General features: G+C 40.3%; 1 protein-coding gene across 7 annotated transcripts in view; it reads right to left on the reverse strand.

Annotated features, from left to right (window-relative positions):
- STARD13 (StAR related lipid transfer domain containing 13) overlaps nucleotides 1–15,202 on the reverse strand; it is a 221,572-nt gene that overhangs the window by 58,614 nt on the left and 147,756 nt on the right. For all 7 annotated transcript variants that reach the window (XM_073795036.1, XM_073795039.1, XM_019936762.3 and 4 more), the window contains 2 exons: nucleotides 9,975–10,046; nucleotides 7,125–7,206 (listed from right to left, as the gene is read on the reverse strand). In XM_073795036.1, coding sequence (XP_073651137.1) covers nucleotides 7,125–7,206; nucleotides 9,975–10,046 — 154 coding nt within the window. The remainder of the gene's footprint in view (nucleotides 1–7,124; nucleotides 7,207–9,974; nucleotides 10,047–15,202) is intronic.

The raw sequence follows: 15,202 nt of genomic DNA on the forward strand, positions 1-15,202 counted from the left end.
AAATCACCCCTTATTGGGATTTGTATTTAATTTATAGATTCAGAATTTCAAAATGACCATGATTATCATGTAACCACCTATATCCTTCTCCCAATGACTTGTCTATGGTTTCAGTCTAGGTAATTGTCACAAATTGTGTTATATGACATAACACAATATATAACATTGTACATTTTCTGTGATATCCTTAAAGGGAAAATTTAAAGTATATTATCCATTTTCATAGATTACCATTATTTAAAATTAATAATATTACTTAAATAACTCAAATCAAATATGTGCCTTTGTGTGTAGAGGTAAACTGTAAAAATCACTTTTGTCAGCATTCTTTCTTACCCTCTCCCTCATCCCACATTATAATCCATTGTCATTAGTTGTCCTTTTAAATACAAAGGGCAGTGACAGATGCACTATAATCCTAATCAATTCCATATCTCCATAAAACAGTACTGAACAAGGTGAATGCCCTTGTCTTATACATGTTGTGATTAGTTACTATTTATTAACAACATAAGTTAGGCAGATCTAACATTAAATTAGAAATTCAGAGATCATCTTGGGCATCAAGGCCCTATGTTAGCAGTCTGAGAAAATGTCCCAAACCAAAATGCTAATAGAACATGCCACTTCTTAAAAATCTCATTCAGGAGCTTTGATTTGCTGCAATTTGCCTTAAAGGTGACAAACTTTGCAAGGTATTGTGATACCTTGGCTCTGCCTCCATTTTGAGATGGTTAGTTTCATCCAGGTACTTAGAATTGCAATTAGCTTTTCATTACTCACAGGGGAAATTATTTTTCAATTACAAATTCAATCAAAACACATAAAAACAGAATTATAGTTGTGGTTGCTAAGTAACAGAGACTGCACTGTTCTGACTTGCAGTAACAAATATTTACAGACGGCTACTGTGTACTGGCGCTGTCAGAGTTGCAGAAGCAATGGTGGGGCATGGTCACCATTCTGGAGGTTCACACCTTCACTAAAGACAGCAAACCTGTCTGGTTTCCGAGACCTGAACATGAGAGCCACACATCCACATATGCCCAGCCAGGTGTCGGTCCTCCCAGCCACGGACATCCTTAGTACAATCTATTTTTTCAAGCCAATGAAAAGTTAACACTGCTCAACAACTCTTCAAGAGTAAATCGGGACCCAGGATATTAATTGTCTGTCCACACAGGAGAGAAACTTCCAGACAAAAAAAGGTGAGTAAAATTCTTGTGGGTAACATTTACAGGAGACCTTCAGCTCTCTTGTTTTCATTTGCCTACCTGGCAGAAGCTAAGTGCCCTCTGGCTATGATTCCCGTTAGGATTCTGCATTAGCTCAGCATTTCAAATATGCATGAGAAATGTAGAGCCCACAAAGCTTTAAAAATAAAACATGAGACCAGCTCTATTACTGTGTCTGCAGTGCACGAGGAAGAAAATGAATAAAATCACAACCCCTTATTGCTCTCCAGGCATTAATCATAATATACCATGTGAGTGGGTGAGTGTCTAATTAACTGCTCATCAATCTCAAAGTTTTAAAAGTGCTGTCACTGCCCTCAGGCTGGAAGTCTTCCTTCAGCCTGCTTTCTGGAAATCTTGTCTGGAAGGAACTCATAAGGGAAGGCAAAGAAATTCCATGGGTGTTCCCTTCAGCCAAGCTACCTCCATCTCTGCCCTACATACTCTGCCTGTTTCTTTTGATCACCCCGCTGTGACTACTCCTTTGGCCTCTGTTCTACCCACTGCTCCTGCGCCCTGAGAATTTCAGCTCACATACCTCCAGCCAAATGCTTTTCTTATTTCATAATATTTTTGGAGACATAGCCGTCCTAAGAATTATTCCAATGGTAACAACCTCCTGCCACTCTAACCAATTTTACACAAGCTGGGTCCTTATCAAGAGCACTGTGGTGTCTGGCGTTGTTGCATTCCCACATGTTTATGCAGTACTGTCTTTTGGGTACGTCTGTATGAATCCTGCTATGGGCTGAATCAGAAATGGGTCATGGGTTCTACAAGAGAAGACTTCCTAATTTTTCTGGCTGACACTACCTTATTATGCAGAACTTTTTATCTTGAAATGATTTCTATACTGGCTAATCTATATCATGGCTGAAAGTTTTTGTTTTTTTTTAAGTCGACTTGGGTGGAAAAGTCCAGAACTTAGTCAAGGCACCTTAGATCACATGCAGCAGGGAGTAGATAAAGCTTTACCACCCATGTGTTTGAGATTCAAAGCTTTACCCACTCAGATACATATGTCATCCAATGAATAGAACTGCACAATCAGAAGCGGTTTGCTCCTACAATCCTGATTTAAAAATATGGAATGAAATTTTCATTCTTGGTTTACAATGTAATCCTTGATTTATATTTTAAAAGTCTACACGTAAGCTACTAGAACTAATGAGTAAGTGTACAAAGACTGCAGGATGCAAATGAACAATATACAACAACAACAACAAAAAATACTAGCAATGAACAACTGGAGACCGAAACAATAAAAAACAGTACTATTTAGAATAGCACCACGAAACATGAAATTTTTAAGTACTTTCAAGTACGCGTATTACCCATATGCTGAAAACTACAAGTTAGGGTTAAAAAAAAAAAAATCAAAAGAGACCTAAACAGAGACATGTACCATGTTTATGAATCAGAAGTCTTGTTACTGTTAAGGTATCAATTCTTCCCTAACTGATCTATAGCGTCAACACAATCCAAATCAATACTCCGGTAGGAGTTTAAACATTGATATCAACAAGCTGTTTTTAAATTTATATGGAAAGGCAGAGGAACTAAAATAGCCAAAACAATCCTGGCAAAGAAGAACAAAGTTGGAGGACTCACGCTACTGGATTCCAAGACATACACAAAGCTAAGTAATCAAGTGCCATACTTGTGAAAGGATAGACACATAGATAAATGGAACAGAACAGAGAGTCCAGAAATAGACTCATGCATATATGGTCAACTGATTTACAATATAAGTGCAAAGGCAATTCAATGAAGAAAGTATAGTCTTTTCAACATGGTGGTCAACCAATGGGATATTGCTAAGCAAAAAATGAATCTTGAGCCATACTTTTTATCTTCTAAAAAATTAACTTGAAATGGATCATCAACTTACACATAAAACATAAAACTGAAATTTCCAGAAGAAAAACAAAGGAGAAAATAGTTGTGACCTTACGTTAGGCAAAATTTCTTAGGTGTGACATTAAAAACATGAAAAAAAACATGATAAACTGCACTCACTCCAATAAAACTCAAAACTTCTGCGAAAGACATTGTTAAGAGATTGAAAACATGAGCTACAGACTGGCAAAAAATATAAAAACTCAATAAGAAAACAAACAACCAAACTTTAAAAATAGGCAAAAACCTCAGACACTTTACTAGAGAAGATATATGAATGGCAAATAAGCACATGAAAAGACACTCAACGCCATTACTCATTAAGGACATACAAAGTTAAATCACAATGAGAAACACTAGACACCTATTAGAATGGTTAAAAACAAAACAAAACAAAAACTGACAACACCAAGTACCAACAAAGATGTGGAGCAATTGGAACTCTCATACATCGTTGGTGGTAATACAAAATGGTATGGTCACTTTGGAAATGTTTGGTGGTCTCTGATAAAGTTCAAATATACTTATCATATGCACCCCACAATCTCATTCCTAGGAAGTTACCCAAAAGAAATGAGCACTTATGTACACACAAAAACTTGAATATGAATGTTTATAGGGGTGTTATAGCCACCCAAAGTGGCAACAACTCAAATGTTCTTCATCTGGTGAATGGATAGACAAATTGTAGTATATCCACACAACGGAATACTACTGAGCAATTATATTGATTGATACACGCAACACGGATGAATCTTAGGTGCATTAGTGAAACAAAGGCAGACTCGAAAGGCTACATACTGTTTGATTTCACTTATATAGCATTCTGGAAAAGGCAAAACTATGGGTACAAGAACCAGATCAGTGGTTGCCAAGGGTTGAGAGCAGGTTGATGACAAAGGTGAACCAGGGAGTTTTTTTAGGTGATGGAGCTGTTCTATATCTTGGTTGTGGTGGTGGTTACATGATTGTAGGCATTTATCAAAACTCAAAGAACTGTACACTGAAAATAGTGAATTTTGCTTTATAAATATACAGAACACCTTGACTTAAAGAAAATATAGATTTAAAAATTCAACTGGGATGATTTCACTTATATATGGAATCTAAAAAACAAAATAAGCAAATATATCTAAACAGAAACAGAGTCATAGATACAGGAAACAAATAGGTGGTGGCCAGATGCGAGGGGGGTGGAGGGAGGAGAGAAATAGGTAAGGGAGATTAAGGGGTACAAATCTTCGTTTACAGAATTATGAGTCACAGGTATAAAATGTACAGTATGGGGAATATAGTCAATAATTATGTAATATCTCTGTATGGCGACAGATGACAACCAAACTTACTGTGTGATCATTTTGAAATGTATAGAAATATAGCATCACTATGTTATATACCAGGAACTAACATAGAGTTGTAGGTCAATTATACTTCAAAAACAAACAAACTTACAGAAAAAAGATCAGATCTGTGGCTACCTGAGGTGGGGGGAGGGGGGATTGGATGAAGGTGATCAAAAGGTACAAACTTCCAGTTATAAGATAAATAAGTAGTAGAGATGTAATGTACAAAATGATAAAGATAATTATACTGCTCTATGTGTCACATATCTGAACACTGTTGAGAGTAAATCATAAGGGTTCTCATCACAAGGAAAATTTTATTTTTCTATTTCTTTAATGTTGTATCTATATGAGATGGTGAATGTTCACTAAACCTATTGTGGTAAACATCTCATGATTATGTAAGTCTAACCATTATGCTGTACACTTTAAACGTATACAGTGCTGTATGTCAATTATATCTCAATAAAACTGGGGGGAAAAACAACAAAAGCCATGATTAGAGAATCAAAGATCTATGAGTATTCAAGAAAATTCAATTGGGAGAACGATAATGTAATATAACACAATTAACAATAAAAATTATTTCTTTTAAAAAATGCCACCTTACTAGTAAAAATACTCTTGGTTAAAACTAAGAGGGAAAACTCAGGATGAGGTGGTGGTGCAATAGTTCTGAGTTGGATGAAGCCTTGGTGTGCATCAGACATGCTGAGAAGAAAACACTGCTTTTCCAATTCATTGCCTTTAAAGAATTACAACCAGGACTTCCCTGGTGGTGCAGTGGTTAAGAATCTGCCTGCCAATGCAGGGGACACAAGTTCGAGCCCTGGTCCGGGAAGATTCCACATGCCGCGAAGCAACTAAGCCTGCATGCCACAACTACTGAGCCTGCGCTCTAGAGCCCTTGAGTGGCAACTACTGAGACCGCGTGCCGCGTCTACTGAAGACTGTGCACCTAGAGCCCGTGCTCCGCAACAAGAGAAGCCACCACGACGAGAACCCCGTGCACTGCAACACGGAGTAGCCCCCACTCGCCGCAACTAGAGAAAGCCTGCATGCAGCAACGAAGACCCAGCGCAGCCAAAAATAAAATAAAATAAATTTATATATATATATAAAAAAAAAGAATTACAACCAAACTACCCATTCTTCTCATAAACGCTCACAAATGGCATTTTGTGCTTGTTTGTTTTTGAGTCCAAATAGCCAGTTCCTGCAATTTGTGATTTAAAGAGTTCTTTGCTCTTCTACCCACTTAAGCAAACCCACAGTAATGCTCTTCTTCAACATTCAGAGATCATTCCTTAACGCAAATCTACCTTCATATAGGAATCCCAGAGTAACCAGCTTATGAACGCAGAAATATATATGTCTACAGAATCAGCAAGCCTATGGTTATTTATATACTATTCTAATATATATCGGTGTGTCCTTATCTTGACAAAAGTTTTCCTCATCATTACTTTCCTCTTAAACTATCTTTTCTTTTCTTTTTTTTTGGCTGTGTTGGGTCTTCATTGCTGCGCACGGGCTTTCTCTAGAGCACAGGCTCATTAGCTGTGGTGCACGAGCTTAGTTGCTCTGCGGCATGTGGGATCTTCCTGGACCAGGGCTCGAACCCATGTTCCCTGCATTGGCAGGCGGATCCTTAACCACTGCGCCAGGGCTCAAATCCATGTCCCCTACGTTGGCAGGCAGATTCTTAACCACTGTGCCACCAGGGAAGTCCCTAAACTACCGTCTTTTCTATGTCAAATGCAGAATGTATGAGAAAAAACTGTTGGACTGCAAGTTATGAGGACTGCAGTTTTAAAGTCAGTTTAGCCCATAACTAGCTCTGTAGCCTTGGAAAAATGACTCACCTCCTGTAAGTAATATTTATTTCCAGCTCTGACCTCTCACCAGGGCTTTAGTTAGGAAACTTCAAATTCCTACAGACACATAGAACCTCTCATGCACATTTAATTGTTCAGAGATATTGATTACATTGGTATCTTTTATTATTACTTAAATTATAATTATTTTATTTGATCATTTATGCTTCATTTCTTCAGTTAGATTTCTCCAACCAGATTAGACACTCTCTGAGGGGAGGGAGTTATTCATCTTTGTCTTCTTATATCATCTATTACATAGTGAAGGCTCAAATATTTCAGGTTGCAGATATAACTACTTGAGCTTACATATTCTAGTTTGCTGATATAATCATTTGTCTTTGCAAAAAATACAGCTGAGTTTGACATACTCATGGAGCTCTACAGGGCCCTCCCTGACCATTCATGCTCTGGTCCCCCACAATGCCTTCTCCCACTAACCCACCCACACCCCATCACTGTCTATAGCCTCAGTTTGTTTTACTTTTTTAACATAGCTTAACACTCTCTGAGATAATCTCTCCTTCTCCCTCTTTTTCTCTCACTCATTCTCTCTTTTTCCCAATCTATTGTCTGAAGCTTCCCACTAGGATTTAAGCTCCATGACTGATCATGGTCACCATAATATACTTACAGCCTGGACCCATGCCTGGCATATAGTAGGTACTCAATAAGTACTTACTGAATTGTTGTTGAACTCGCCGCTCAATATAGTGATAACTATTAGACATTGAACAATCAAAGAAGCAAAAATACTTCACATGATTTACCTGTAAAGAGGTTCTACAAGGTCTTTTTCAAGAAAATCATGATCGTTCTTGACAGCCACAATGTTGATGGGAAATTGTGAGTCTGAAAGAGACAAAGAGAGACAAAGGAGTTTATATGCCTTGTTTTATCTGAATGGGCACCAATATCTTCAGGCCACCATGTTTCTGTACTCATGGCTCATCTTAACAGCAGTTACTCCCCATTGACAGGTGTGTTGGTAATGTTTACAGAGCAGAAATTTTTACTTTTATCCCAATAAATGCTTTTAAGAATACAAAAAAGTGTGAAATATGAAAATAACCAAGTGTTTGACCTTGGATAGGACTGCATACCAAGTGCCTGCATTTTTATAGCTCATCACTGTCACAGACTTTTGCCTGTACGGAGAACTTTCCCACTCTCACCATCCACCTAAGGTGGAGGTTGCTGACTTCTGTCCTGATCAGTTCATGAAATACTTAGTTTGGCAGATTTTTTTTTTTTCCTTCAGAAAGGAAAATACCGGAAGTATTTTATTTTGTAACAAAATCTTGAGTCACTTTGGAGTGTCAGCAAAATACTCAAACAACTGATTCTATCCAATAAAAAAGGAGAAATTCCAACATTGTAACTTTTCTCCCACAGACTACTCATGCCAGATTTGGAGGTCATGGGCAATGCTCAGGTCACAGTGTTAATTTTAGGTACCTCATTTGTGGAGGTAAAAATCTGGAGATCATTGGAATAAAGTCCATGGCCAAATCTAACCATCAATGTTGGTCCATTATCATCATCATCATCCTACCATTCTTTCTCTTTCTCGTCTTATATTTGACATTTGTCAATCATAATAAATCTAAGGGTACCAATTTTCTTATTGCAAGTTGAAAAGAGAAACAATTCCTCTTCTGGTGAAAAAAAGTGAATTCCAGAGTGAATTCTAGACAGTTCCTGAATGTAGACTGTCTCATTCTGCTAGAGAAGGAGTTAATGTGTAGTCATGAGGAACACAGACATGGAAGCCCAGTTGCTCTGGCTTTAAGTCGTGGCTCTGCTACTCACTAGCTGTAGACTGTGGGCAAATCACTTAACCTCCTCTGGGACTCTGTTTCCTCATCTGTAAAATGGGGATGATGATAATTATAATACCTCCCCTATGGTGTTGTGAATATTAAATGAATAGTACATGTACAGTGTTTTGAACAGTAGCTGGCACATAGTAAGCTCTATAAAAGTATTTGTTCTTATTCTTATTACATCCATTAAATGCATATGGCTTAAACACAATATGACAAGCCCATCCCACTTATGAGATATCTTTACTTCTTAGTCATTTATAGACTCTTCACATTTAAATTGGATAGTATTTTGAGTGCACATTACAGTAGAAAATCTATCTCATGAAGGAGCATTCTGACTCTTCTACTTTATAATCTTGTAAAAGTCACTTAACCTTTTTGGGTCTCTCATAATCAGTTCATTGCTGGTGGGGGTGGGGGAATAGCGGCTGCTTAGACCAAAACTGTAAGACCCTCCTCCTTGTCTAAAAGGCTATGGTTTTTTGAAAGCTTTTATCAGAGACCTTAGACTTCACAGCACATTCAGAATTTAAGTGAGAGAAGTAGAAGGTTTTTTGTTTGTTTGTTTTTTAATATAAAACTGAGCTTCTAGGTGAATAGATGAGATTCACCAGTGAGTAAAGGTTAATTTTGTTGATTCTTTCCATCCCACATGAATTTTACGTCATCAGGAACAGAAGTCTATACTGTCTAGTGTGCTACATATGCTCAGTTTACCCCTAAAGATTCACTCTCCACTTTTTTGTAAACTGCTTTGTGCCCCAGGATCAGCTGTGGATGGCATTCAAGGGGATCCATGCCCTCTGCTTCCTTTTGTGTTTGGCCAATGGGAAGCCCTGGCTGGAGGTGGAGGGAGGGAGGAGTGTGAGGTCAGGGCATTTACTCTCCTGGTTGTCTCCAGGGGAGGCGGCCATCACCAGCTGCGTCCTCCACTCCTAGGGCCTGCTCTGAGATCCTCTCTCCTTCTGGGTTCTGGCACCCTCTCCCTCCATTTATGGCTTTGGGCCTAGGGTAGTGACAGCTGTGCTGCTACAAGCTCTGGGCTCCTGGACTGTTCCTCGTGGTTTCCTATGTCCTGCCCACATCTTTGCAATGAACACTTTTAGAAATAAATCCCCCTCAGATTGTCTTGAGTATGCTTACTGCTGGGATCCTGACTAATTCACTATACGACTATCCAGGAAGCAGATGCTTTGGTTATAATTTTAGGTATCAGTAAGATAAAGGTGAGTACGTTTATTAACTGTCAAAACATCAATGGAAGTAAGTATGATGCTGGCAATAGAAGCACCTTACTTAAAACCCTGAAAAATAACATCCAATCCATGTTACATCTTAAGCATTTTCAGGTTAAGTAAACAGAACTCAAGAAAAGTCTCAAGATAAATTAGTTTTGTGATTTCTAGGAAATTTATCAACAATTCATTTATTGTACTTTCAAGAAAACAGAGGGTGAAGAAAAAACACGGAAAGGGATAAGGAAGGAAGTGCAGAAAAGCTGCTGTTGGCAGAACACTGGAAGGAAGAGGCAGAGCTGGGATCGGCGGTAGAGGTGAGAAGCAGAAAGAGCAAAGCAAGAAGTAAAGAAGGGAGAAGCGGGGAGGGGCCAAAGGTGAGGCAGGCTCAGGAAGCAAGCCTCATTTCTAAATCGGCATCAGGATAAGCCCTGGGCATTGCAAAGGTGGAGGCAAGGAGGAAAAATGGTTGAGAAAGATTTGGAAGTCAAAACACACCACAGGACATATTCTGAATTTATTCTCTTTATAAAGAGAGAAGAAAAGCCCAACTTACCCTCATATAACTGAGCGTACTGCGGAAACCCGGCAGCGCGGAGCCAGTCACATGCTTCCTTCGCCTCAATTTCTGAAAAATACAACAAAGGGAAATGTGTGAGTCCAACGGCCACCCACTGGTCTCTACCTCCGCAATGAATGAGGAACTGGTGAGCACTGTGCATGTTATTACAAAGCAAAATTGTTCTCACGTAAGTCTGTGTAAGTAGCCTACCCAGAAATGGGTATAAAGTGAACAGGTATCACAAAGGTACTTGTTACGTGTCTGCTAAGCTTATCTTCAATGCTGATCCATAAGTATTTGGATAATAGCAAAACCACAGACTACAGAACACAAAGGCTGGGTTTCAGGGAGGGAAAAATGTCTTATTTATACACTAGGGAAACAGGGGACTAAGGAGAAGGTGGGAAAACTTCCTTATGATTTCTTTTTAATAAATTGTTTTAAACTTTCAAAGATAAAGCTAAGACTATTTATTCTACATTCCTTTATTCTTTTACTCTGGGGATAATGAAAGAACGAATACAACTGGGCAGTTTGTGAAAATGTATTTTCTCATAAAGAGAGGTATTAACAAAAATCCAGTGTGTTACTATTTCTTTAATTTTACTAATGGCTTTAATTCCAAATGCCTTGTAATAAGATGTGCATTCATCAAGCACATTCTAATGATTTTCAAGCTGCTGAGTGCTGCATGGAACAGTAAAGCTGGTTACCTGGAACTGAGACATGTGTTTGATGGCGCTGCTAGAATCTCTGAGGGCCAGCCCCAAGAGGTTGATATGGCCTTTGGGTGACCGATTTTGGTGTGGACATACCAAGAGTGCACGGGACCACCTGCCTGGAGAACTTGGGAGGGAGATGGGGAGAGTCTACAGTATGTGAACCCAGTCACTTTTCGACCTCGTGAATCCTGGATCACTTCCCAACCACAACTCTGTTAGATAAATATGAATGCAGGGGAAAAGAAGTTCATCTGTCAAAAGTCCAGTTTCTCCAAACAAAATTAAACAGCCGATTACAACAGGTCTCTACCCAGGCCTCTTCCTCTGCTGTTGGGAGGGAGCCCGGTCAGGTCATTGTATTTCCATTTACTCTGACGTTCGTTTTCCCCTGTAGCCAAAGTTGGAGAGTACCAGGTGTTCTTGGGATCGCTTCATAAAAACGATCCACGCTAGCATCAGCAGTGGGCCAGAGACTGCAACCTACTTTGAAAGCTCAGTGTCTTTGCCGCATAATGTTCAATGTGACAGAGCTATCTGGTCTATGTTAGGAAAACAGACCAAAGGCCAGAACATCCACAGGCTCCAAAGGGAAGAGCAAAAGCCTAAAGCCCCGTCCCACTGATCTGGTTGGATATGGGTTGAGATATGTTATTAAATCCAGGGAAACAGGGCCTGTGGTGGCCCCTGTCCCAGAGTCTCTGCTTCTTCTGGCATCCCCTAATCGATTGTCATTCCAGAGACTGATGATTTCTAAATCTTGGGTTTTTTCTCTGACATGAGGGGTTTTTTTACATAGTTACTACCAGCACAGACCTAATAGGTCTCATTCCTGCCTTGTACACATCATTCAGAAATATCTGGGGCACCAAGCTGGAAATAAAAGCATTTCTATGAGGAGGGGTGAGACCCACAAGTGCAGGTCAAAATGAATTGGCTGGATTGTACTGTATTGGCTAACTTGGGTTTTCCCTTTGGAAGGTACAAAGCACAATTACTGTACGTCTCTAAAGTTTTATTTAGTACTCATTTGAGAGTCCTTATGTGAAGGCTTCCACTTTGATAACTGCACAAGTACTTCAGGGGAAGTAGGAAATGCACATTCTGACTGTAACATGGAGAAAATGTGAGTCACTCTCGAGTCAAAGATAGGCTGTTGCCTTCTAAAATTTCAAGCTTCAGATTTGCTTTCTTCTTCAACATACTACAGGGGCTAGTGATGAGAAAATACCTAATTTCTAGACATGCTCTAAACAGTTATGAGTCAGCAAGTCTTAGAGAGAAGCACAGAATTCTGTTATGTGAACTACATGAATAGTAGGCCTTTTTCTATTTTATTATTGCTTTTACTATTATTGAAATGTACTGTTAAGCAGGAGAGCCCCAGAGAGACAGACCAAGAAGAACAAATGGGGGCGAACTGGAAGGCAGGAGCTCTGCCACACAGCAAGCTCAAAGGGGAGCAGGAAGTAACTGGTAAAGGAGCGTACACTCCACCAGATGCTGTGGTAAGAAGGACAGAGAGCTGGGGTAGAGGTGGGCAGCAGGGGTCCTCATGGAAAGACTGTCTTTGAAACTAAGACTGGCTGGGCAGTGGAAGAGGGCTCAGGCTAGCCTGGGAGATTTTATGTAAAAGGCTCCCTAGATAACTTCGTTTTGTTTTTTCATAAGAGTAACCTAGATAATGAACTGAAACTCTACCCATACATAAACATAAATAGTCAAATCTTAACCAGAACCCAGGTAAATCAAACTCTCAAATAAGCTGATTTTTTTAAATGGGTTGGCATTTTGTTTTTAAGTCTCCCAGGCAAAAGACAACAAAAGCTGCAATTAGTAGGGGCTTCCCTGGTGGCTCAGTGGTTGAGAATCTGCCTGCCGATGCAGGGAACACGGGTTCGTGCCCCGGTCCAGGAAGATCCCACATGCCGCGGAGCGGCCGGGCCCGTGAGCCATGGCCGCTGAGCCTGCGCGTCCAGAGCCTGTGCTCCGCAACAGTGAGAGGCCACAACAGTGAGAGGCCCGCGTACCGCAAACAAACAACAAAAAAAGCTGCAATTAGTAAATAATAAATGAGAAGAAGCCACATCCCAGCCATGGTGGATGGCTCCTCCCCACCACACTTGCTGTTCTGTTTCTGAAATGTCTCCCAAACACATTCCCCCTACTCTTAAGGGCAAAACCACCTAGTGACAAAGCAAACAAACAAAACAATGGAGCACAATTAACCACTATCAAATGTGACTGCCCACCAAGCTGAGTTGGAGATAAAAAGAGCCTTACGATTCCTACCTATTCCCCACAGCCCCTACTAACACCTGTCAGCCAAATGCTAATGTGTTCCCCGGGGCCTATTACCCATGCAACAGCCAAAATGCCTGGAGGAGTAAGAAGGAATCATTACTGCCAGTGTCATGTTTCACAAGGCCTACATAATGAGAGCTAAATGACATTTGAGGAGAGTGTGAAAATCTCTTTTCCACTGAGCTCTTGCTTAGCCAGCACAAAATTATGTAAAAGCTTTAAGGGCCATTCAAATCACATTATGACAGTTTTGTTTGTTCCCCATTTCCAACCCACACCTGGCCCTGTGGCATCTCCAGGGCTAAAAGGCAAAGCACCAACCTTCTGCAAGTCTCCTGCAGCAAATGTAAGTGTGGGGAGAAACCAGAGAATGCCCTTAACAGACTGGCCTACTGATCTCGACCATGGTTACCACATTGTAACTGGAGAAAATTCAGTCTGTTTGGCTCCGGAGATGATAGGATTTCAATAGAATTTTTGTAATTATTATATATAAAAATCATTTCCATTTTACTCTAGAGTGAGCATCTGTTTTGCTTGCCCAACACCCTTCCCCCCTCGCTCGGATAACAGAGCCTCTTCTACATGGTTTAGGTGGGCCCGACACTCCTGCTCCCCTCCAACCACATTCCTTGGCCCTCTCACCACCACCCACATGGATGACCTGCTCCTTAAGAGAACCCATTCCCCTAAGTCCAAGGAAACCAAGGAGTTTTGGGATATTAAGTCAACAGTTGTTTGGGGGCTGAAATCAACTGGTTGAAAAGGGAGATATTCAGTTTTTCAATTGGTAGCTTGACCTGCACAAAAGCCAAGCAAACCTTTCCAATCGATAAATAAAGAAGATAGTTTGGCGCTTGGCATGCTCTTCCATCACATATCTGTGATTCTACGTGGGGGAAGTCACTCACTTTGCCTCAGTTGCCTTTCCTACATGCTTAGACCATGATCGGACCTCTGTCCGGAGACAGACACAGCTGAGGGAGGCTGTCTCACTGGGTGCCCGAGTTGCTGCACATCAAAGGGCATGAGAACGAAGTCACTGTGGAAATTACCATAGCCTGTGACACTGGTTTTAGAAAGTATTATCACATTTCTTAATTACATGTGCTTAGTGTTAAAAATTTATAAAAATACAGAAAGGCACAGTGAAAGAAAAAAGTCAACTCTTGTCCCATTAGTTAACATAATTCAATATATGTTATTTCTCAAACTGGTAGTGATGGTAATATCTTTGGTTGACTACCTTCTGCATATAACAAAATACATTGTGAATATTTTCCCATATCATGGTATTGTTGGTAAAAATGGAAAATTTACTTTGTTTTGAGAATGATACTTATTTTTTAAATACCTAATTTTTGAATACTGCCAATTGAGCAGACAACATCAAGGTAGCCAAGAGGAAACAGTTCAGTAGGCCTTCATCAACACAGTCTGATTGTGGAGAAGGCTGGAAGTCTATGTGAGTTAAAAGAGATTTACAAGCTGTTTCTTTTTCTTTTTTTTTGCAGTATGCGGGCCTCTCACTGTTGTGGCCTCTCCCATTGCGGAGCACAGGCTCCGGACGCGCAGGCTCAGCGGCCATGGCTCACGGGCCCAGCCGCTCCGTGGCATGTGGGATCTTCCCGGACCGGGGCACGAACCTGTGTCCCCTGCGTCGGCAGGCCGACTCTCAACCACTGCGCCACCAGGGAAGCCCTACAAGCTGTTTCTTTAAGGAAATATCACCGATGTTTGTACAGTCAGGTGGACAAGGCTCCAGAGGGCCTCAGTCAAGTAAGGAGTTGTATTGAGCGCAGCAAATTTACCGCCCAGGTTTGCAGGCCTCCTTTCTTGTTACTCTCTCACTGAATTTTTAAACTGGTGCTTCTAAAGTGCTCGGAACAGTGTGTTCTCCTACCTAAGCATTTCAATACATTTTTTTTTTAAATTTACGTTATTCTCGGCATAGCAAATACTTTTCCCATAGCTAACCCAAAGGGATACTCTTCTTTCTAAATACCCAAAGGTATTTCTAAGGGACACTCTTCTTCTAAACCAAAAATTCAAATTAGGGCCGAATTGAGTATTATTATCATCAGAAAATTAGCTGGCTAGAAGGAACCCGGTTTACCGTGGAAAGTTTAAGGCATATGTATTTATGTTCTTCTTACAAATCTCCTGGAATTTTGATGGACAAACTGGCTCCAATTTAAG

Source organism: Tursiops truncatus, chromosome 18, assembly GCF_011762595.2.
Source record: "Tursiops truncatus isolate mTurTru1 chromosome 18, mTurTru1.mat.Y, whole genome shotgun sequence".
NCBI classification, from domain to species: Eukaryota; Metazoa; Chordata; class Mammalia; order Artiodactyla; family Delphinidae; genus Tursiops; species Tursiops truncatus.